The 25,588-nt window shown below is 41.3% G+C and overlaps 3 protein-coding genes across 3 annotated transcripts in view; all 3 read left to right on the top strand.

The window, feature by feature from the left end:
- The first annotated feature begins 501 nt into the window (after positions 1-501).
- Positions 502-8,238, top strand: LOC310861419 (ATP synthase F(0) complex subunit B1, mitochondrial-like). The gene is made up of 7 exons (XM_083768847.1): positions 502-638; positions 1,252-1,288; positions 1,462-1,607; positions 2,796-2,959; positions 6,178-6,303; positions 6,712-6,891; positions 8,001-8,238. The coding sequence occupies exons 1-7, from the start codon at positions 611-613 to the stop codon at positions 8,067-8,069; spliced, it is 750 nt and encodes a 249-aa protein (XP_083624973.1). The 5' UTR covers positions 502-610; the 3' UTR covers positions 8,070-8,238.
- Positions 8,239-9,547: 1,309 nt separating this feature from the next.
- eps8l3b (EPS8 signaling adaptor L3b) lies at positions 9,548-18,199 on the top strand (the record flags this gene model as incomplete). Its single annotated transcript, XM_083769669.1, has 16 exons — positions 9,548-9,588; positions 10,502-10,680; positions 10,781-10,845; positions 11,027-11,185; positions 11,532-11,681; positions 12,014-12,123; positions 12,238-12,371; positions 13,952-14,031; positions 14,501-14,575; positions 14,975-15,120; positions 15,929-16,139; positions 16,629-16,739; positions 17,030-17,146; positions 17,645-17,730; positions 17,836-17,968; positions 18,113-18,199. 16 exons carry the CDS (start codon positions 9,548-9,550, stop codon positions 18,167-18,169), a joined length of 1,854 nt encoding a protein of 617 aa, XP_083625795.1. The 3' UTR covers positions 18,170-18,199.
- A 5,727-nt stretch (positions 18,200-23,926) lies between these two features.
- The window catches only part of LOC310861930 (cohesin subunit SA-1-like), a gene marked incomplete at its 5' end in the record, with an annotated part of 22,659 nt that continues 20,997 nt past the window's right edge, over positions 23,927-25,588 (top strand). Inside the window, 2 exons of the mRNA XM_083769666.1 lie at positions 23,927-23,965; positions 24,375-24,471. Of these exons, the coding sequence (XP_083625792.1) occupies positions 23,927-23,965; positions 24,375-24,471 (136 nt within the window). The remainder of the gene's footprint in view (positions 23,966-24,374; positions 24,472-25,588) is intronic.

Below are 25,588 nucleotides of genomic sequence, written 5' to 3'. Positions count from 1 at the left end.
TTTACTGAGGTTAGGGTTAGGCTGTCAATCACAGCGACTGGCCAATCACAGCGCGTCCTTGAAAACCCGGGTAGGTTTTGGAATGACGCTTGGCTTTTGTGATCAGTTGCTGAGGTTGCTGACAGGAAATAAACCCAAATTGTTCCCTAGCAACGCACCGGCTGCTGACAATAATGAATACCTTGAACCTTGATATGTGTATTCAATTGAATTAATGCAGAATAAATGTTTGAACATAGGAATTGCAATGAGAATGTGCATTAAGTTACAGTAACTTACAGCCAGGCTGTAACCCAAATCACCCTTCAACTAACGATCATTATTAGGCCTGTTTAATTCATTGAAATCTAAATCCAATCTAGCCATGGTTCACAACTTCACATCAGACGATCAGAGACGCTCGTACTTCAGTCATGTTTCAGGGCTAAAGATAAGCATACACTGCCATCTAGTGGAAAGGCAATATATAAAGCCAACATACTGTAATCTCGCGTTATTTGACAAGGATTTCCTGTGTGTTTGCCATCCTCTTTGCAGAAGGGCACGAAAAGGCCGACACAAGGGTGCCAGTTGAAGTTGTAGCAAGAACTTCGCATTTCATCCTTCAGACATGCTGTCAAGGGCCGTTTTCGTGTCAGGTATGCTTTAGTTCAGTCCTTGAGATCGCATCTAACATCTAATTTTTAATATAGTGTAATTGCAATGGAGTAAGCCGTAACGTTGCACCGAATGTGTATGAAGGGTAAAGTGAAGGCCACCGCACATTGAATGGGTGACTACTGGAACTATGCTAAATGTAGCTAGCATGTAGGCTGTAACAAATATAACAACATATGTTATCGAAAGCTGAGTGCAATAATGCATGCCTGGTTGGATAATATACGTTGACATTTCTCTCTGCGCGTTACATTTTCTCTGCGGTTGGTAACTAACTAATACACTCTAACTAATAGCCTTAGCTAACACTAGCAGCTAGCTAGCTAAAATATGCCTGCCTGCAGATGTCACTTTTACAGTAGTCTGAAACTGTCATTGCATATTTGCCGAAATGGTAGCCTACCGAATTGTTATCGAAGCTGGGATACATGTTTTTATGCAATGTCTCTTTATGTGCACATTACAACCGGGCCAAGCAAGCTGTCAATAACAGATCTTTTAATCGGCGGTTACATAATGTTCTGTCTCTTTAGAGACCACCTGGGCTTTATGTTGACTTTTTGACATTGAATGTGTCAATGTTTTGTTTTTCAGCCAATGCCTTGAAAGGCAGAGGTCACTTTGGAGCTGGGTACGTATTTAATAACGACAATGAACAATATACATATCAGTAGTTTTAGTATTAGTATTATTATTATTCAACACAAGACGCAAGATGATGTGCCCATTGTGCTGTTCCCATCTGTACAGTATGTTATTTTAATCACCTTTACCTGTAATTTATTCATTTCTCCCATATCATAGATTGGTCCAGGCATCCCGTTCCCTCCACACAACATCGCAGAGTCTGGCACCCGTACCCCCTCTTCCAGAGAAGGGAGGCAAAGTCCGCCATGGACTCTTCCCCGAAGAGCTGTTCCAGCTTCTATACCCCAAGACTGGAGTCACAGGTTAGCTGGCGTAGGCCAAATATAACCATAGGCATTTTCAATAATGTCTTGCCTACTTGGGTCAGGTTATCGATTCTTCCTTGCAACTGGGGTAGAACTACGTACATCTATTTAGAGAAGGCTCCCTTAACTCAAATACACCAGAGTAAGGCCAAGTGTAGCCTGGGGTCCACCTATGCTTTCTATGGCATAGGCAGCTCCCGGCCGGGAGAATCTAGACACAGCTCCGCGACATGAGACTGATTAATTAGAGAGACAGCGACAGAGAGAGAGAGAGAGAGAGAGAGAGAGAGGAGTGTGTGTGTGTGTACATGTGTGCGTGTGTGCGTCAATTTAACAAAGATGCAGACAATCCGAAATCAGCAGAGAGTGATCGACGTTTGCGCTACTCTATGCCGAATTGAAGTGGACTCGGAGTCGGACCCAGACTTTTTTCCTCCCTGGAAATAAAAACGTCTGGGTTTCCGAGGCTAGGCCAAGTGTGGACAAGGACGGACACATGCACACCGCACAGATGAACAGTGGTGAGACGTAGGAGGAAACTAGGCAGGAGGCAAACCATAGTCCTAGAGACCTCCCAGTGCCTGATGTCCCCCAAGGCAGAGAGAGCTTCCTACTAGTTCTGGCAGGGGAGAAGGGACAGTGGGCGGGTCCGCGGGGGTGTGCCCTGGGCGCGGCAGTTGCTGAGGTGTGGTCAGCACTGGTTTGCTGCACCTGGCCGGCAGGTTTCGAACCACAGCCTGTTGGCCGGGTGTGGCTCGCCCTCCCGGTGCTGGTTGCGCCTCGGTGATGGCTGCGTGCGGGGTTCCCCTCTGTGGACTTGTCTATAGCTAGAAGCCTGGAGGAGAGGAGCAGTGACTTGGCCAATCACTGCTGACCCGCCAACTGGAGAGTGTAGTGGTTGAGGGTTGAAACACTCTAAGAAGGTTGGAGACCACCTGATGACCTCTCCTCCAGGCCAAGGCACCATTAGAAATTGATTATATTCGCATCTTTGATGTATTTACATGGTGAAGCACAACACATTAAATATTGCACAATCTTTCTCAAGTCAAGTTTAAACAAGGGGACAATTACATATAGGCTATACCATGATGCTATATTATGTCAATATCCACTATGTTTCTACATTTCATGACTGAACAGTGACATTGCCAAATTTAATGTACTTTCATCCCTATTTTCCAGGCCCTTACATGCTGGGTACCGGTCTCCTCGTGTACCTGCTTTCCAAGGAGGTCTATGTCTGCAACCCTGAGACCTTCGCTGCCGTTTCCATAACTGCTGTCATTATCTATGGAGTGCAGAAATTTGGCCCCAGCGTTGCAGCTTTTGCTGACAAACTGAATGAGGTGGGCTTCTCACTGAGACTATTGTTTCTTTTTTTCTTTTTTTAAGATTTTTTTTGCGGCTTACGCCTTTATTGATTTTTTAAGGGATAGAAAGTAGGCTGACAGGAAACGGGAGAGAGATGGGGGGATGACATGCGGTAAAGGCCGTGTCGGGTCCGGGAGTCGAACCCGCGGCACACCGCGACTGGATCACCAGTCCGGTGCCCAGACCGTTGCGCTATGGCCTGGGCCGAGACTATTGTTTTTAACACAATAATGGCCGCAATAATAGGAACTATAATAATAGTGAGAGGGGAGGGAGATGCAAGGTGGACAACAATAATAGCCAATAGTGCACAACTATAATGACAATCACAATAATAGCAGCTATAATAACGGTCTGCAGCCAGTCATATTCCATGGAATCCCCATGTGCTGTGTCAGCCATGTGAACATGGACCTTTTGCAACCAGATCTTATTTTAATGATGTTTGGGAGACAAACACTTTCCTGGGGTTTTTATGTGGTTAATATGTGTGTTATGTGTTTAAAATATTTTAGAAAGTGTCCATGATGTCATGGACACTGGTCTCACTTCCTTCCTGGGGCCCGTTCCACGAAACTTGGATTAGAGATTAAGCCGGGCTTTAACACATATCCTGGCTTAATATATCCTGGATCAGTGATTAACCGGTTTCATGAAAGCTGGTTGATCTTGCCAGATTAATTTAACCAGTTAACCTGGATATGTTGAGGCTTGATTCGGTTTCATGAAAGTGATGCTACATTAGTTACCATGGAAACTAATGCTTTGGACCTAATCCTGATGTCTTTACTGTTAATTAAGCAGTCAAACTGATCACAAACCAATGATGTTTTCCAGATTTATTCAATTATTATGGGTTTATGTTGCCTTATTTGTATCGGTCTGCATTAAAGGACTAATTTAAGCACTATATAAAATCAAATAACCAAAATATATAGGCTGCACAACATCATGACAGCTTGTGAGCTTGTAGATCAGCTGCTTTTGGTGAATAGGTTTGCTGTCGTGCAAGTGCACGGTTAAGAAGAATTATTATATTATCTTTTCTTTTTGTAAAAGTGAAAACCACTAAATATTACCATTACTCATTGTTTTACAACATATTACCATTGTAACATTTCACCCACTACTAGTCCTACATACTTACACCTAGAAACCCCATTCAAACCTATTTAGGTTCATCCTACGGTGGACATGTGTGCCTGAAAAGGAATCTTTGAAATGTTTCATAGTTTTAGCAATATAGTGCTTTCAAATTTGAGACATTTATAGGCAGATAGTGGCACTTCAAAAAATCACTTTCACCTAGAAACTCCATTCACACTTTGTAAAATTCAGCTTACTGTGGAGACACATGCTGGAACTTTTTACTTTGAAATGTTTTGTAGTTTCTGAGTTATTTAACTTAAACGCCCAATGCATTCTCAATGGCAATAGCACAAACTTTGGCATGCTACATGAACCCATGACCCTCACCAGTCTGGCCCCTGTCTGGACAACAACCCCCTTCCCCAAAGGTAGCTCCCTCAGAGGAGGGAGTTATGGCCAAATATCACAATGCGACAATATCATTATGCTTACAATATTAAGAATTCTGTTTTAAGTTAATAGTAGTGGTAAAATGTAAACTATATTTTTGGGGTAGTTGTCTCCACCAGGCCGAAGGCATGTGGGGAGAGTATGTTTTGCACTCCGTCCGTCCGTTTGTGTGTCCGTCCGTCCGTCCGTCCGTCCGTGTGTCCGTGACAGGCTAATCTCGGCCACCGTTAACCCGGTCGATGCCAAATTTTGCACACACACTCCCTGGATGCCAACGATGAACCTCTGCCCCAAACTTTCCAGAACGGCCTGTTATAGCGCCACCAAGAGGCCGCTTTGTGCAAAAACTTCACCGTTAACCCGGTCGATGCCAAATTTTGCACACACACTCCCTGGATGCCAACGATGAACCTCTGCCACAAACTTTCCAGAACGGCCTGTTATAGCGCCACCAAGAGGCCGCTTTGTGCAAAACAAGTTTTTGCACAGTACACCTACAGATTTTGTCCAAACATCACGCAAATTGGTACACAGTCTCTCTAGAGCCATTCAACGAAACGGGTCTTTCAGATTTATCACACTCCATCCTGATTGGTTAAGATTGGCTTCCAAAGTTCACAGGAGTGCTCAGTTTCAAACAAAATGCTGCAAATCATGAACACATCGCGTGATTTCCGTGAAATTGTGCACCCACATTCCCACTAGGCCGAGGACGAAATGCCACATGAACAATTTCAACTCAGCCTCAAGGTGGCGCTATAACTGGCCGAAAAGTGTTTTTACCTCTAACTGCACGGATCTGTGGATAACCTGGTGGAGACCTGTGCCCGGAAGGGCACTTTTTCTAGTTAATCATTCAGTCTATCCACTATTGAGAGTATGTTCTCTCTTTAATTACAGCAGCAGTATTTATTTTAGTAGCTTAATTCCTTGTATCAGTAAGTCTTGAATAGATTAGTAAAGATAATGAGATATACAGAAGGGGGCTGTAATGCAACTATTAAGGATGCAAACTGCCTTAATACCCCATGAAGAAGAAGGATCAGTAAATCTGTGATCCACATAATGGGTCTAGAGACAAAAAACCAGACTGTCTATTAAGCCAGGCTTGCTGATCCCGGCTCGCCAAATCCGCCAATTCTGAGCCTCGCTTGGCTTTAGTGGAACGGAATAAACCAGGCTGTAAAGATCAGGATTTAAAAAGCCTGGCTTTGGCCTAAATCCTGGATTATTTAATCCAAGTTTCATGAAACAGGCCCCCGGACTACAAGTGGGGTGAGTGCACCAAGCATTATGGTAATTTTACTCCAGGAAGGAAGTGAGACCAGTGTCCATGACATCACGGACACTTTGAAATACTAACATATCTAAAAAGTAAAACACATATTAGTATGTAGCCTTGCCGAGCCATGAGGGCCATAGGGCAGGAGCCCATCTCCTGTTTCTGTACCGTGAGGCAGCTTGATGTACAAGTACACCCCCTGGACATGACGCTAGTATGTTGCAGGGACTTGCCCCCAATCCAAGCAGGGAGGCACTGTGTCCCTTTATTTTATTTTTTTATAGTCTTTGGTATGATTGTTTCCTTGTACTGTATACAATCTAAGTGCACATGTGATCAGCTGTGTGTGTGTGTGTGTGTGTGGCTTTGCAGGATAAAGTAGCCAAGGCTCAGGAAGTGAAGGACTTGGCCATGAAAAGCCTGGTTCAGGCCATTGAGGACGAGAAGAAGGAGCAGTGGAGAATAGAGGGAAGATCACTGCTCTTTGATGCGAAGAGGGTAAGCAGAAATGATCATTTTCCACTTGTTGTATAGACCCCTTATCCAACCACAGTTTCCCTGACATCACACAGACATGCATAGTTGCATACGCATGCCAAATGCAGTTTTCCTCCCAATGCGGAGGAAGAAGGCTTAGAACGTATACTGTGAAAATATGTACTCCTTTGTTTCTTTTGTGTGTAAGTGATTCCCAAACCAGTTGTTGGGAATGAATCACTTGCATGCAACCTGCGTGCGTGTCTATATACAGTACACATCATGCTCTTCTTTATTTCCACTTCAGATCTGGGCATTATTCAGTCCTACTGCAGCTAATCCCTGAGCTTTGATGGATCACTCCGGTTTTTAAGTCATTTTTTTTGGTGAAGTAGGCTTGCATCCTCTTACTATATTTCTCTCTCTTAGAACAACGTGGCGATGCTGCTGGAGACAAACCGCAGAGAGAGGATACATATGGTGAACAATGACGTGAAGAAGCGACTGGACTACCAGATCGCCCTTCAGCAGCTTCACCGCCAGATGGAGCAGGAGCACATGGTTAACTGGGTGGAGCAGAATGTTGTTGGCAGCCTCACCGCCCAGCAGGTCAGTAGTGGAGAGCACTCCATCAAGGCAGACAAATGGAAAGAAACGCTGAAGGCTTCATCTGCTTTTTCTATTTATTCAGACAGTCAATTTCAGTATATCTCTTCCAATTTACTCAAGTGGGACATTTTCATCCTTAGACTGTTGACAACGACAGTGATGTTTGTCACATCAGCAGGGGATTTCTCTTAGTAAACTATTTAACACATCACACTTGGATCATTTCACAACGGTGTAAAATAAAATGTATTTATTTACATTTTCATAATACAGGTGTGGTTTAGCTTTCTGCTGTAATGTTAAATCATCATTTGACTCGCACTAGAGGTAGCCACTGAGTCTTAGTAGATGCTCTGGTTGATTAGAATATAATGTGAAGGCTCCCAATCCTGTGCCATGGAGGGGGCAGGCAGAGTACTCGTCTCAACTAATCATGAATGAGAAATTTTGCAGCAGTATGTGGATCTGCCTACACGTTTGAGATTGTTATTTTATGTTTATTTGGTCAATCACGAATTTAACGGGCGTTCAACTTCTTTCCGTTAATTTATTTCAGCCGGGTTAGTTGCCTTTCACTCACTGAAGTCGGCAGGGTGCCTTTGAATTGTGTCACTAATAGGGGCCCCTCTCTGAAGGTTTCATAATTGGTTAAATCCCCAGGTGTTGTAGCAAAACACTGCTCGGCCCCATTGACATAAAAAGGTAGACGCCTCCTTCGGTTCTTGGGCGTGTCTCTCTTGAAGGCAACATGGAGGCAAACTTTCCTGAGATTCCTTGCGAAGCATAGCGGAAGCTGCTAGAAAGTTCCTAGCTTCGCTGGAGACACATCGCTCCAATGAACTGCAATGGTCAATGAGGCATTTATTTTTTATTATCTATGCACATGTTTGGGCTCTTCTGAATTAACCCTTGTATATCGTCAATGTCAAAGAAACTGAAACAAGAACCCATGTTCCAATGGATCAATGTAGTTAATTTAGCCACAAGCTCTTGTTAATACTTTTCATTGGTGCGATATCTATATTATAAATATAATATTTAGAAAACCTACACACGTATGTCAGACTCATGAATCATGACTTTGTTTTGTGTCCCCTGTGTTCTTGCAGGAGAAGGAGAGCATTGCCAAGTGCATCACAGACCTGAAGGCGCTGGCTAAGGCCAAGGCTACAGCCTAAACTGTCAAAAGTCTTCAGAGAAGACCCTCCTGACTCGTACTGCGACGAGACTCCCCCCTTTTCTTTATAAAATAAACTATTTCCCCATAAAGATGGTCTCTGTCAATATTATGAGTGTGTACATAATATACACGTCAGTCCATAGTAAAATAAATGGTTCTTCACCAAACTTGTTTGTATTTTCAGTATATTTGTATGTCTGTGTGAACTGAACTGATAAAGCTCTCATATTTAGTAGATTATACAGCATACAGTATATGAGTATTCACCACAGCATAATGAGCATAATAAGGAGTGTATTATCACTGCCATTGAACTACAAAAACAATGACGTGTATACTTACATAAAGGCACTTTACTTTACACACAGGTGTGTCAGGGCCATGACCACCTGGAAAATCGATATCGCTAGGCATTTCTAAACCTTTGGACTCATAATCACCTGGAGACTTGACACATTAAATTATACCCTTGATGTGATGTTTTGCAATCACACTAGCCCAACCCTCCTGAGCAGTCATTTCAGCCGTTTGCACTTTGATCCTTCTGCCTTCATGCAGGAAGTTAAGAATCTTTGCTCTGTATGGAGGGCAAAGAACAGTACTGATGGAATCTGTATGAAGGAATGGAGCCATGAGATCATTGTCGAGACATTAAGGTAAAGACTAAATTAATGCATTAAAAAGTGGAATGTGCTGCACTGACTGCTGAAGGTTAACTGGGACATCCTGAACTGTAGCATATCTTGCTGAAAAATGGAACTGCGAAAGAAAAGGCTGTAGAAGAACAGGCTCTTAAAATGTTGTGTAGCGCGACAGGGTAGAATTCCAACTTTTAGTCGATATTGTAGGTGTACACACAGATGGGTAAAGCATTTATAGAATAACATCCTGTCATCAGTCTAGTGAGTTGCTTATTTCAGATTTCAGACGTGAAGGGGTCATTTAAATGACATTAAATATTTATTTAATCAATGTGCAGTTATTCTCCTGCACTGAAAAGAGCCACTTTACTCCTAGCTATTGTGTGATTTGGTGGACTGGTCAATGGTCATTATGTCAACTGTGCAATAGGTTTCGGTTTACCTCATATAACCTAACCACACAACAATCAGGTCCATAAAGGTAGAGTCCACCCTGGACTCTTAAAACAGGCCTCAGACTTGTTTTTATTTCTGAAGGCCTTTTTGTGTTAAATTGTTATGTACCAGTAACCTCTTTCAGCAATATCCTTTTGTGCTTGAGATTTTTAAACCCTGCTTTTAGCATTCTATGATTATGTTTTAACCATGTAGCACTCTGGGATTCCCTGTGAATGAAAAGTGCAATACAATAAAATGTATTATTAGAGTACATACAGTAAAACATTTATAGAATTAGGAAATATGTTCTCTTAGTTTTTCAGTGATTTCTTCAATCCCATCGTTCCGTTTCTCTCTATACCAGAGGTCTGCAGGTCATTAATATTGCTGCTTGAAAATGTATGGAAACAATGGAGGACCGTTTTCTTATTCCCCAAGGTCAGTATTATTAACCATGTCATCTCCTGCTAGATGGTGGCAATGTTAAAGTGGGTGAAGTACAATGTACTGTTCACACCCTTTCATGTGAGTTCACTGATAATACGGTACCTCATGTCACCCAACAATACTTTATCTTAATTTTAGTGTCATGTATTATTGGAATGTGTGACATGCAGTGGTGGAAAAGGTACTCAAATGTTTTTCTTAGGTAAAGGTAGCAATACTGCAATATAGAAGTACTCTGTTACAAGTAAAAGTCTGGAATTAAAAATGTACCTTAGTAAAAGTACAATAGTATTGACAGAATGTACTTAAAGGGCCCAGGCCGTAGCGTAACGGTCTGGGCACCGGACTGGTGATCCAGTCGCGGTGTGCCGCGGGTTCGACTCCCGAACCCGACACGGCCTTTACCGCATGTCATCCCCCCATCTCTCTCCCGTTTCCTGTCAGCCTACTATCTGTCCCTTAAAAAATCAATAAAAGGCGTAAGCCGCAAAAAAAAAATATCTTTAGAATGTACTTAAAGTACTCATTATGCAGAATGTCCCGTTTCAAGTTTTCAACTGTATACAAATCTTTTGAAAATAGATCTACAAGCCCACAAGCATACTGTTAATACAATTGTCAATCAATCAAATCACAATACGACGCACTGTGAGCTTCTAGATTGTCTATTTTCAAATGGCGAAAATGTATATAGGGCTTAAGTGGTTAATGTATGTTTAGTAATATTAATCAAAACTACAAATTTGTTTTCAAATATATGTAAAAGTACAATATTTGGATCCAAGATGTAGTGGAGTAGAAGAAAAAGTTACTTTACACCACTGTTGTTGACATGTTGTGTTGCCCTAGGCAGCTGAGCACTAATATGCTATTACTCTGGGTTGATTTGGGTGTTGTGTTTTAGGGGATTTCCATCAGAAGATTTTCTCCAACACAGAAGAGGTTTACAGGGTCACCAGCAAGATGAAACAAAAAGTTCCCAGTTCCAGAGAAAAGGTTTTCAAAGTCACCAACATGATGAAACAAGGACTTCCAATTTGCAGAGAAACAGCTCATCCAGGCCCAGTGGCAAATCTATATACAGTATGTTCTCAACAACCCCTACACCATCCTATATGTTTCTAAATCAAAAATACTTTATATACAATAGTTCTTATAACCAGATGTTGCCCTGTTATTTCAGTGCAAAGAAAGGAGTACTCGGAAACGCTGAACAAACAATCTGATAACTTTCACTTCAGAGTGGAGGTAAAAATGTATTCAAATTTTGGTAAAGTCTTTCTTTTACACATCTACAATTGACATTGTTTCTGAATTGTTGGATAGGCCACTCCATAGATCTCTGGCCGCAAAACCCAGGATGTGCAAGGAGCTGCATGTGTCTATTATTATCCTCACTCTCCACAATGACTAATGTACTGTATTGTAGCACCTGTTCACCTGTGAATTGGATGGCCAGGAGGTGAAGAGCCTAAATGACTGTGTTGCCAAGCTGAAGAGACTGGACACCAAAAGCCGTGTGTGGCCTCAAGATATGATCATGGAGCTCCAGGGACGGGATTTACTGCTCAGTGACATTGAGACCAAGGTTTGTTAGGATTTTCAGAAGAGTGCTTTTACATAGCAGATGTGGAATGCAAAACCAGTGATTCCCAGGATTTTGACTGTCTTTATGCTTATGGTTTTGTTTAGATCTTTTGTTTGTGTACTATTTATGAATACTGCACCATAAACAAATTTTATTGAATTTTGTAGTCACAAAATAATGTTGTCACGCACAGCTTTAACCGTGTCTCTACTCTAAAAACATGGAGATATTTACAAATATTACTCATCTGAAAACGTAGACACATTTTCCTCTGAAGGTTTCAATTAATTAATTATGAACTGTAATAGAAAACTATCCTTTTCTTCTTCTTTTTGCGGTTCCCCAGGTGGCACTAGAATCACTGCAATTAGGCTGCATCCTGGAAACAAAGGCTGTGTTGGACAGCTGTGCTTATAACTCACTCCTGACCATTACGCTGCAGGACCGAAACAGGGGCCCTCCTCAGGTCTACATGTTCCAGTGTGAGGAGGTTGGGGTGAGTCAAATCTAACTACTGTACAACTTCAACCCTCCATGACCTTCTCAAGATGCCCAAATTGCAGGTTAATTGTGGTTGGCTACTGATAGAGGAGAATGAGATAATAAAGTAACTTGTATCCATGGCTAAATTGCCACAGTATGTTTTGGTCTAATATTTATCATTTTCATCACGTCAGGTTGTGGGTTGTTCCGTCCCACGTTACACGTATCACTAAATTGTACAATCTAGATGAGAGATGTACTCATGTTTAACCTTCGGACTGCTTTTCCAGTAGTATTCGTGTTTACATTTGACATACGCCTAAAGCATCACACCTGGTTCATCAGGCAGAGCATATCAGTGGCGATCTGGACAAGATATTGCAAAACAGAGGCCCTAACACGGAACCCCCCAGAGAGCCCCCCAGAGAGCCCCCCAGAGAGCCGTATGACATCAGGTACAGTGGCTTTTCCCTCAAACGTGCAAAGTCATACTTTCTTGGATGACAACGATATTTTTTTCTTGATTGAATCGCTTCATGTGTAAACTCTTCTGTCTGGGGCGTTCTCAGGAGCAATCTAGAAAACATTATAAGCCAACAAGTTCCAGGAGGTGTCCGGCAGCCTGGACATCGTGCTGTGCTTCCTGAAAGTACCCCGGCTCCACCAGAATATCCGCCCCCTCAGTGGCCCAGGAGAAGCTCAGGTGCAAATTACTGTAGGCCAGTGATTTTTACCGTCTTAATCTTAAAGTGAAGGACCCCCGGTTTGATATGCATATTGGTGCAACTCCGAAATAACCATATATACAGTTAATATGTGCGTGTGTGTTTGTGTGTGTGTTAGGTTGCGCACAGGTGGTGAAAAACAACCATGCTGTTTTCGTGCAATCTTCACTGGAAAACTCTCAGAGTTACAAACCTGTAATAACTTGGACCCAACATTGAGAAACTTATTACAAAAGTCTATAACAAAATCGAGTTGAGAACATGACACAGTCCCATCATTTGTAGCGATCCTGCTAATCTCATAAAGTTCGATAAAGTTGCATATCTGAGGAGTGTAGTAGGTTTTGATCCTAAAGAAGAACATGTAGGTTCACAGACTCAGTGTATGCTTTCATTTTAGATATATTTTTGGGGCATTGTTTGCCTTTATTGATTATACAGTAGGTAGACAGGAAACGGGGAGATAGATGGGGGGGAGGACACACAGCAAAGTTCGTCGGGATCGAGACTCGAACCCGCGACACACTGTCATGCTGGATTACCAGTCAAGGTGCCTGGACCGCTAAGCCTATGCTTTCATTTTTGAGTGGTGCAACCACTCCTACAACCAGGAATGTCTGTGTGTATCAGTCAAGAGCACGAGTGGTGTGTGCATGCGTGAAATTGGAACACGGGGTAATGCTGCGTGCGTGCATTTATTAATACCAGTAGGGGGTGCCAGAGACAGAGAGAGGGGTAGTGCTGAGAGAGAGAGAGAGAGAGAGAGGGGAATTACACCACTCGGTTCACACAGGTGTGATTTTTAAGAATATTAATGACTCATTTATGTTTGTTTCTCTTAGACAATATGTTTCCTCCACCGGTTTACAACCAAGACGAAAGGCTTGAAATGAATGGATCACGCAATCAGCAAGAGGTGCCTCAGCAACCCCAATATACGGAGACAGATAGAAACATAGTAAGTTGTATTTATAGTACTCCATCCACAATAAGCCACCTGCCAAGGAACTAAGGACTAAATGTTTCCTCAAATTGTCGTTACATAAGGATATTGTATCATAGATTGTTGTCATCATTTGAATAGAACATAAATTATATCATACATACCACTAAATGCCACTAAGATGTTAAGTTATTTATACATATACTACAGTGACATGTGTTATTATCCCCCTTCCCCTCAGGATATTCTTAATCATGTCTTAAATGATGTGGAGGTCTTTGTGGGAAAAGCATCTTCTGCCGCAGATGGATCTGCATCCAAAGAGGGGAAAACTAAGAAGAAGAAAAAGAAAGATTCAAAGAAAAAATGTGATTTAGTTTATTGATTTGTTATTCCACTGGCTTAAGCTAATCATTTTATAACATCAAATATTTTGTCATCATCTCACTGATACTCAGAAGATTTCACTATTTCTGTCTACTTTCACTGTGTCTGAGAGACATGCCTACCAATGACATAATCAGTTGGCAGGTTTGGTAAGGTTAAAAATGGTTGAGGTGCTCCTATAATATCAACATACATACTATATTTGACCCCTTTCTCTAACTGCCCCAGCTGTACCAGAAGTCAATCTGCCACCTTGGGAGGAATACGTTTCCTGTCTTCAGAAATTCAAATATGGGTTCAATGTTTTGGTATGTCTTGAAGCTCATGTTGTTGAATGAATTAATGAATAGTTTATTTCGATCTTTGTCGATCTTTTTTTCTTTTTAACGTGATTGAAAAGGTATAGGCAGAAGCTTGTAGCTTATTAAGGGTGATTTGTACTTAGTTGCATGCTGGAGAAAATGATCCACAGGCTCACAACTCGCCACAGTGCAACGCATTGTGAGCTTGTAGATTGGCTATTTTCAGTACGCAACACCAGTGCACAACTATAACTATAAATCAGGAATTAGTGTGTTGAAAGAAATGTGACAGTTATTGCACCCCATTATGGAAAAGTTTAAAGGCTAATTAATATTTTGTCACATGACCCTCAAGTGTCTTTAGACAAGTACTGTAAATGGTAAATTAAATGTTTTTTCACTTGACAAAAATAGCATATTTTAACTGAAAATGTGTCACTCTAAAAGATGTTTTTGGCATTATGTGATGTTGCAGGGTAAACTGAATGGAGAACTGAGCAGTCCCTCTGCTCCTGAATATGTCCATTTCCTCTTCGCTTATTTACAAGCGGTGAGTTCCTCTTTTTTAATAGTCTGCACTAGCATTTTTAGCTGTAGGCTACACACAGGAAGGCCCAGGGTACAATAGTTAACAATACTGACCATCTTCTTCCTTCTAACTGTCACTTGGAAAAACCATTAGCCAAATGAACGTGTACAAAAGGTCATTTGTTCCTAGTCTTCTCTACAACGTGATGATTGTGATTGTTTAATTATTTGATGTAATTGGACAATATTCTGACCATAGTCAGACAATGTATTATAATATAATACATTATGCTAAAAAGGAAGTAGGCTTCAATAGAATACAATATTATTGTATTCTATTGAAGCCTACTTCCTTTTTAGCATTTTTATGAGGGGTGTGGCTGTTGATAAGTGATGGTTTAATTCCTTTATCTTTCCACAGATAGTGCCTAAGTATGGCCCAGACCTGCCCCCATCAGTCCTCATTCCTTTGCTTACTGAGGCTGCCCTGGTGATGCTCAGCCAGGAAGTTAGCCCAGAGGAGGACCAGCTCTGGAGGTCTCTGGGAGACTCCTGGAACATCCCACGGTAGGTGGCCTCATCAGTCCTGATGGTATATGATCACTTCAGCAGGCAGGCAGTAAATAACATTCTTCTTGGCCTACTAGCTTTCTATGTGGATCTACTATTGTATACCTGCCTTAGAAGTGCAATACTAAGGCAATTGCAGTGACTCAGGTCAAATTGGGCGACCTCGTAGCGATCGGAACCACATCTTTTTGGCAACCTACGCCCCCTGACATGATTCTGTCTTTATCGGGATGTAACTGCCTCTCGTGGCTCAAGTCCGCTTCAAACGGCTCCGTCGTTGTAACGTTGTAAGGTTTTTTGCCTAACTTATTATTAGGGTCTGTTATTAGGGTCTGTAGTCGCCATGAAGCAAGCTGCTTGGTTTGCCTCGCTGGGGTGTGTTTTAGAGTGAGTGTTATGGTTACCATTCTGATCATCTGTGAGGCAAAGAATGTATATTTATAGAGTGGTTTGACCTTAGTGGTTGTTCGTTTAAGTTGGTATACCAACTTGGTAAAGCACCTGTATTAAGTTTAATCACTTCTATACTACAACTGGACCTGAGTTGGCTCTGTATTTGATCTGCTCTTTTTTCTTTTTACACTCTCTTCGCTGAAAATAACCACTCTATAATCTCATAACACATCACAGTGTTCTGAGCTTGTAGATCTGATATTTTTGGCGAATGTCATCGCAGAATGAGGATTCTATGGTTGAAGTGGGATAATGTTATTATATTGCACCAGTCAACTCGGGGACCACGCAAGCCGGGAATGATGCAAGTAGGTTATTATTTGAATTCTTACTTGATTCTTGTCATGCCTAGGTCTAAGTGGCCAGATGGTATGGTGATCCCACCCTACATCCCAGAATTCTATGATGGTTGGCAGCTGCCACCGGTACCTGCCCCACCTCCTTCTCAGAATGGACCATTGAGCAGGAGCAACAGCCAGAGCTTCTCACCTGCCCCTCAGAATGGACAGATGGGTGACAGCCATGGCTACCCGCCTAGAGATACGCAGCAGCTACCTGAAGAGGTAAAACACTACTACATAACCCAGTATATGTAGAACTGTATATGATGCTAAAGTTAACAGGAGTTCATCAGCATATAGGCTTTTATTGATATCATTGACTATTGATGGGATGGAAACTCCACCAATTAGCACATTGATGACACTGACGCAGTCTGTCCTGTGCTATTGAGATTCTAGAAAGAGAAACGCTTAGTTTAGAGTCCAAAACATGTCTTGAACTCAGACACCATAAACTTCTCAAATGATACACATTTAGGTTTACAATGTGGGAGTGTAGGAGATAATGATGCCCATAAAGCAACTAGGTATTCATTCAGTTGTGTCACATTGCCTTTTACAGCCCAGAATGACCAGCCCCTGGGGTCCCCCACCACCGACACGGTACGCAGTAAAGCACATACTATACTTCCAGCCAATATGGTTGTATTTCTTTGGCTCCATATTCAATGCTATCTGTGCTTGTTTCCACTGCCGTTGCTGTGACACTTTTGCTATATGCTTTGCAGCCGCAGTGAGCCGCCACTGCACATGCGAGTCATTTATGACTTCATGGCCAGAAACAACCAGGAGCTGAGCATCATGAAAGGGGATGTAGTTCAGGTACTGAAAGACATTTGATGTCTTTCATCAGGGCTACAGGCTTATGGTTTGGTTTGTAATTGACTTCTTATTGAAAATAAAAATGTTGTATGTAAATCTTCATGCCGCGTTTGTACACTACACTAAATGTATTGTTATATATTGTTGTCAGCTTTGTTCCATTTAAATATTCACAAACTGTATTAGAAATAGATTGGTTCCAGTACTTATACAAAGATAAACACCACTATACATTTGCATTAGTACATTGGTTTATTCTCACCCTGGGGTTTTTATTTGACTTTTCACAGGTGGTGGATAAGTCCAGGCAATGGTGGCTTGTTCGAAACGCTCGTGAGGAGGAAGGTCACGTTCCTCAGAATGTTCTGGAGCCTATGGATGGTGTCGAACCTATGGAAGATTCACGGGTGAGCCAAGACTGCACATCATTCTACTGAGGAAGTGTAGCAACCTACATTTATTGAGTAGTATACTTGAACTTCTATCTACTGTATTGCGGAAGTCCTGCATTGGTTTATTCAGCCACACCCGACACTGCACCAAAAGCAGCTGAATCACCACCCAGAGCGTAACATCATAGTTTCCCGAGACTATATATAATATATATATATACACACACACACACACACACACACACACACACACACACACACACACACACACACACACACACACACACACACACACACACACACACACACACACACACACACACACACACACACACACACACACACACACACACACACACACACACACACTATGCTTGTCTTTGATCATTGCATATTCTCTTTTTATTTTAAAGAACACTGAGTCTACACCTGCCATATGAAATGTGTTATAAATACACTTTACTTAATAATAGGTGATTATTTCTCTTTTTCTCTTGGTCCACCTAACATCAGGAGTCACGTGGCCCACCTCATCTGGATGCAATGTCCACACCTGCAAATGTAAAATCCTGGTTAGTGTACAAAGGCTTTTCAAAAATGTAAGTCAAGTAAGGCCTGTGGATCAAAAATATTTCCCCACAAAAAGTGTCTTTTTTTAAGTTGTGGAGCACATAACAAAGAAGCTGTGCTTCATGCCTTTACAGAACCGTGCGGAGCCTGGGCGTGTTGAGTGGACAGCTGCTGCTGGGAATGTCCAGAGATGATATTAAGACTGTATGTCCAGAGGAGGGAGGCAAAGTCTTTTTCCAGCTTCAGGCTGTCAAGTCGACCATTGCAGTGAGTAATCTACCATGTAACTTGTAAAGTTTACCTTGTACCTTGTTAATTTAAGTCTTGAAGTGTACCTACCTATGTACTATGTCTGAGAGCTAAATGTAGTGTACATATTTACATACAATATTTCTTTCCCCTTTCCCACAGCTTGCCAGTGAATCAGCATACAGTCCCGCTGGCCAATACTACAATGGCCAGTACTAAATCCCAACGTAAAACTGAGATGCCTTCATCACTTTATCCATATCAGCCACTGAAATGTTCATGTACGGTAAACAGCATGAAGGTATTCTAATATAACAAATACATAAGTTACAAAAAGTAAAATAAAATGTCAAAAAAGTCTATGAAGAATCTACAGTAATAAATTACTTTATGCCAACCTGTCTTGACTTTTTACTCGTCAGTCATTTATTTAAAATATTTCTTTCCTGTAAATGTGCTTGGGGTTTTAAAGTCATGATATAACTCAGAAAACTGTAGAATGTATGTAAAAACAAATCTGTTCAATGAACTGAACTGTACCTTGTGTTTTCTGTAATAGTTCTTCTTTGTAAGATTTTCTGTAACACATTATCAAATGAATTGTTGCATTTGATTGTCAGAAAAGACAACATGCTTTAAGATAAGATATTTTTGATTTCTTGCAGCAAGCACAGTGTGACTTTTTGACAACATCTTTGAGATATGGGCATGACGAGTTTTGGTCTGAGGTTTTGTGGCGGCTGGCCAGCTGGCATTTTTCTATCAATAGTCGGAGTAGTAGTTTGTTTGTGAAAGTTAGGCACAGTTTCGACACAACTAATGATATGAGCAAGAAATTATGGTTATACATTCACTGTATTTTTAGGCTATTAATGCTGCTGTATTGTAAATTGTATTTTTCCCCTCTGGGTTTTTCCAATAAAGGTGTACTGTATATTACTTTATCTTTAATTGTATGTCTGAGAAAATAATTAATGTATACTTGGTTGGATTTTCATTGTTGGGTTTACATTACTGAGTTATATGGTTTAGCAGACAAAATGGCTTCTGTGAAAATAAATAGGCCTACTCCATCAGGGGAGGAGGGTGTTTACATCATGTCTACCATTGATAGATTAATTGAAGTAACAGTTTGCAGAATTACAGTACATTTCAAGCACAACTCAATACAAAAACTGTTAACAGTACACCATAAAGCATTACCCTTGTTTACAAGAGGGTCCACTGTTTTCAATTCAGTTAACATTTAAATGGTAAATGGTGCATTTATATAGCGCCTTCATCCAAGGTGATTTAGTTTCAGATTTAGTTTAGTTTATTTGATCATCCTTCAGTTTCAAATACAATATTTAAAGAAAATGAATGTAAACAGAAAACAGAACAAAAAAACCGAAAAACATGAAGATGATCAAAAGGAGTAGGCAGAAGCTAAAAGCTTATAGATGCCTATCCTACTTACAGAATCGTAATACTCATTACATTAACGAGAATTTCACCCTACACCAAACCCCCCCCCCCGTGTCACCGTAGAGATAGCATTACATAACCGTTAGATTACACATTATAATTGTTGTTTTTTTTATCCCTATTCACGATACCCTCGTTGCCAATGATCATTATCATTTATGTTGTTGCTGAGTAATGTCATTTGGTTCACACACATTTTTTTTTATGTTACCATATATACAATAATATTAGTTAATTAATTATTAATAATTACAGTACTAATTACTTAAAGAAAGAAAGAAGGAAAATAAGAAAGAAAGAAGTATCAGTTGATCATACAATAACGTCAACATTATACATAATTTCCCTATAGTATGCTTTACATAGATTGTGCATTACATTCACCCATTCACACACACATTCATACACCGATTGCGGCGGAAGCCATGCAAGGTACCAACCTGCACATCGGGAGCAATTTGGGGTTCAGTGTCTTGCCCAAGGACACTTCGACATGTAGACAGGAGGAGCTGGGATTCGAACCACTGACCCATGGATCATTGGAAGACCTGCTCTACCTCCTGAGCCACAGTCCCTTGTTTGTGCCGAATCTGGGTTGCACATGGTTTGTTGAACTCCCTCTGGTGTTGTGGGTGTGGACTTCATTGACATTAAGGAAGTACTATTTAGACAGGTACATGGTTATCTTGGTGGTGTATCGAATCTTGTGGACCAGACCCATTGCAAGATGCTGTACTCTGTCAACCCTAAGCCATTCCAGCCTATCAAAGTGGGTAGGGTGAGGTGGGTTCGGGGGGTGAGGCCCAGTAGTAGCCTGACCAGTTTGTTTTGGGAAGTCTGGAGCCTTGTTTTAAAGGACCACTTTGCCACTATTCAACCTTATCTGTGTATTTTTACTTTAGTCATTGGCATAATGCTAAAATCCGCCCATTTATTACCATTGGTGTTCTGTAGCTCCGTGGGAGCACTTTCAAAGCTGTCTTCCACCTACGTATTTGTCCAAAAATTACGTAGGTGGAAGACACATGGACAATGGACAGGTAGGCTTGCCGAACCGATCCTTTAAGGCAGTGGTTCCCAAAGTGGGGTCCAGGGATTTGAGGGAGTTCCATGCAGGGGGGACCCAGCTAGATGATAGTTTGTAACCAAATGGACCCTTATGGGTCTGTAACTCAGAGTGTACAAATGGATCCAAATGGACACGTTAGGGTCCATTTGTACGCCACATTTGTAGGCTACGCTGCTCTCAGAGTTAAATTAGCATTGATTTTACAATATAAATTGGGGGTCCCAGAGATAGAAATGTCATTAAATAGGGGGTCCGTAGACTAATGCATGTCAAACTGGGGGTCCTTCAAACAGGTTGAGAATCACTGCTAGAGCCGTACAAATCTTCTTATGGCATATCCTTTCAAATGGGGGGTCTGCGTGTCAATTTGGGGGTCCTTGACATGAAAAAGTTTGGGAACCACTGCTTAAGGGCCTTTGAGGTGCTGTGGTACCAAGAGGTGCATGCATAGTCAAATAAACCTTGTAAGAGGGCTCCTAGTGTTAGGGTCATCTTCAATGGGTTTTTGTTGACCAGTGATGAGATCCTGTATAGGAATCTTGTTCTTGGTTGACCTTTTTTGTTGGTGGCCATTTTATCACTGGAAAGATTTGCCTCCAGGATGGAACCTAGGTAGGTAATTTCATTTTTTCGTGTGATAACATTGTCACCCACTCTAACCAAAAAGCCATCTGCCTTAATTGCTAAGATTACTATTTGATTTAAAAAAGAATGGACCACAACACCACAAACGAGAAGACCGAGAATTGAGAAGAACTGGGGTGGGGTCCCCCTAGTGGGGTCACACCAGGTACAAAGCCTGGTGGTGTTCATTCGGAACCCAGTGGGATTCGGTTTTGAGCTGAGCCTCAGCCTGTAATTTGCACAAGCAGACACGCACCGCTACCGCGTGCAGCAGCAACCTGCAACGTGAATCGATCCCAATCTAGATCCCATCGCCCGTATGAGAAGAATTAAGAAGGTCGTATTGTGATTGGGTAGAAGCTGAGTGTCCTGGTTGTGGATTGGCCGATTTTGCAGCGTTTAATTGGCGCTCTTTGTACGCAGAGGGTGAAACATTTTAAGCATTTTGAGGAGGAATCGTCAAAGTAGCCCACACACTTTAACGCTACGATTAAAAAGGTATGCTTTACATTTACACAACCAGAATTGTTAACGCTATGTCTGACTGTATGTTTTTCGTCACATTACTGCTTTATTATTTGTTTTTTGTTAAGTGAACTTACTTTGCCAATATGAAAATATGAAAGCTAAGTATAGTGTCAGATTTGTAAGCTAGTGAAAACCTAGCCATGGTTCATGGCGAAAACCACATTTACGCATGTCCTAAGGTTCAAATGACAAATGTGTATGTTGTGAAGAGACAGTGATTATTTTTTGATGACGAATTTGAGAGTTTTATATTGAGTTTAAGAAACGGTAAAAGTTGAAGGGCTGCTCTTGTAATGGCAGCTGCCTCCTTAATATTAATATCAATAATTTAAAGATGGCATTCGCCTCCTTGTGTACTGAACACAGAAACATGCTTCATGCTTATCCACGACGTTACTATAGACATACGGTAAAGGGTTTTGTAAACTTTTGGAGTAGGCTATTAGGTGCTTAAATGTTTTATTATTGATTGATTAAGGGTTTTATTGCAAAAGTGCATTTATAGAGGTCCACATGTCTAGAAACGACAATAGTCAAGTCCTAAAAGTATCTTTTAGCTAAAGAGAATTAATGTATAGGCTATTCATTGTTGCACACACTATAGTCAACCTTTTGCATGTGATGTAGCTAAATGGGAGACAAATGCAAATACTGAAAAGACAAATACAAATACTGAAAAGATGCACTTGGATTTATTTCAATGTGATGCTTTGAGGTTAAAAAGTGAATGAGTGCATTGAACCCATCATTCAATATTGTTAATGTGGTATACCCGGCCTGGCTTGGGACCCGGCCATAACTCTAGCCACCTCAATGTAACTTTATGTGCATTGCATTGCAAAATCTTAGCCCAAACATTTGGGCTAGCAAAATCTAACCATGCTGGCCCGAGTTCAACAGGTTTCAATATACAGCAATTTCCCCCCCCCTGCACAGCATCTTTTCTGGATGCTGGAACAATGGACAGTCAATCAGATGTTGACAGGTAATATTAGCCATGCCTTATGTGGATCAATCGCAATAATTCATGCCTTTCTCACTTCCCAAGTGTGATAAAGACAGAGACTGCCTTTCTCACTTTAACTTTATGTTGTTCACCAATGCTAATTTCATGCTGCAGCATACTCACCATTCCCATGTTAGAACTTATTATTACAATATATTCATCACCATAACCTTTTGTTACAGATCAATTACCTTTTGTCACTCACAGCCCATTATGGTCAGCACCAAGCACTGTTTGCTATATAATGCTAGCTACAGTATGTTGATAATCAGAGAGTTGGTATTCACACCTTGACCCAGTTCAATACATTTTAACATTCATGTCATATTCATTTAATTTTTTCAAACACAAATACAATTGGTTGGTTGAAACATGACACCTTTATTACCGTAATCTCAACAGTTTAAAGCATAGACATAGAAAGGTAAGTAGATGCCTCATTCGGCTCTGGGGCGTGTGTACTCAAGCTCGCACTTCCGGTGCATGGCATGGCATGGCCTTCTGCACTTCCGGTGCACTTCCTCCCTCACGTCGATACAGGTCGCTACAATGAACTCCAGCGGCCAATGATGCATCTATTTTTGAGGGGTGGTAGCCCCTCCTATATCCAGCTTTTAGTGTATGTTCTTGTTCTACACAAACATTAAATTCCCATTGACAATAAATGGAGAATTTTACGCATTGTGTCTGAGCAAATCGGCATAGTGTCTATACTGTACCACTTGCCAGGGGTGTGTGCATTCTAATGAAATAGTTGTGTTTCTAAAAACATGATTAATTGTGAATGCTGATGATTTCTATAAGGTTTGGGAAATGTTTTTTTGTTTTTGTAATTTTCACTACAGGTGAATGTATTGAGTGAACCTGTCCTTACGATGGTTAATTTTGTCCATATTTATCAGTCTTGAGGAGCTGGATGAAGTCGACAGTCTATGGGTCGAACCCAAGTCCAAGTCTAGGAGAAGGGGCCGGGGGAGAGGGGCAGCTAAGCCTCAAGCTACGCCTCAAACTGTGGTAAATAAGCCAATCCTTTTCTTACTCTTTTATACTCCCATGATGTAAATTTAGTTTTTTTTTAATGAGCTGCCATCTGATATCTCTTTCATCCTTCAAGCCATCTACAAGACCAAGAAGGAGCAAAGCTGCATGTGAAGAGAATGAATCTATCATACCCGCTCCTGTAGACAGCTCTTCCAACTGGCAACAGGAGGCGTCCAGGCAGGGTTCCCCTGTCCATGGGAGCAGAGAGACCCAGGAGAAACCGGGTATCACACCAAAGGACATGTTTGCAGCCGTACTCTCTGCGAAGACTGCCATGGTGGTGAGAAAAGCATCATTAGAAGGGGGGAGGGATTGTTGCGAGTTGGGCTTGGAAATAATGTTTTAGGATAATGAGCAGCTGTTGAGGTGCAAATAGAAAGATGAGTGGCGATATTGTAGGCCAGCCAGGTTATGAATATTGGGACTATGGGTTTTATTGATTGATTTTTGGATAATGTGTGGTCTGAGGTAGTTCTAAATTAGTTTGTCAAGTAAGAACACATTCAAATAAGAAAACATTGAAGAATCCCGGATTTGTGCTTAAAATGTTCATATTGCATGAATGGTTTCAGCACAGATTTGTGTGTACGCGGTCTGTTTTTTTGTGAATGAGGGCCAATGAGAGGACGATGAGAGAATGAGCAGGCTCTCAGGATCTCATTGGTTACATCTCTCTTGTCCATCTTCAGACAGTGGTGGACGAGTGGTTGGACAGCTATAAGCAGGACCGAGAGGAGGGGCTGCGGGTGCTCATCAACTTCATCGTGATGTGCTGCGGGTGTCAAGGTCAGTTGGAGTCTGAGAGGCAGGGGTTGAAGTTCAACAGTTCTTCTAACGTGATCTCAGTATAAGTATTGAATGGGATGCCACAAAATCTAAAAACTCACCATGCACCTTGATTCGTTGTGAGCCTTTAGATCGGCTATTTTCTCTGAATGTTCACCCCAAAATATGGACACTAGGATTCATGTGGTAAAAGGACCATATCCATATGCATACACTAGCCTCTAGCCATTGGTTGATCAACTAATCAACCAATGGGTAATCCAACTTTGAGCTTTATGTCAGCTTTACGTTTTGTTAAAATTGCATTATTGCGTTTTAACCCATTCAGGAATCAAGATGGGAACTCCCTTTTGGGGTTCTTGTTGCTATGTACAATATATAGCAACAATCGGCCTCAGTCTTAAATGGGACATATATTGATTTGAAAAGTCTAGCCAAAAATAGAAAGTTTCAATTTAGCCTCTAGCCATTGGTTGATCAACTAATCAACCAATGGGTAATCCAACTTTGAGCTTTATTTCAGCTTTACGTTTTGTTAAAATTGCATTATTGCGTTTTAACCCATTCAGGAATCAGGATGGGAACTCCCTTTTGGGGTTCTTGTTGCTATGTACAATATATAGCAACAATCGGCCTCAGTCTTAAATGGGACATATATTGATTTGAAAAGTCTAGCCAAAAATAGAAAGTTTCAATTACATTTTTATTTATTCAAAATCTATCAAAAGGCTGTATGTTTTGTAAAAGGCTTGGCAGTACTGGCTCACTAAACAAGCAATTCCATCGGTGTGATCCTTTCAAATAAAGTAACTATCCCGCTAGGATGGTAAGCATGAAGAACACTTGCTGATAGGTAGCTTCATGAAGTTTTTGGCTTTTCTGCCTTTATTGATAGTATCAAATGAAGATAGACAGAGAGAAGGGGAAAGACATGCAGCAAAAGTTGTCATGAACAGGACTCGAACAGGTCAAAGCCTATATGTGGCATGCGCCTGGACCACTTGGCCAGCGGGCGCCCCTCTTTTGCTGTTTTTACAATCGGTGGTTGTTTTTCAATAACATTAATTGAAACAACACATTTGTGCGTTTTAGGTGTATTGTATTCTAATCTGCTCAG

The sequence above is a fragment of the Protomyctophum parallelum genome (genome assembly GCF_964188405.1).
Source record: "Protomyctophum parallelum genome assembly, chromosome: 7".
NCBI lineage: Eukaryota > Metazoa > Chordata > Actinopteri > Myctophiformes > Myctophidae > Protomyctophum > Protomyctophum parallelum.
Note: the sequence above shows the minus strand (reverse complement) of the source record. Positions and strands in the feature narration are given on the sequence as shown.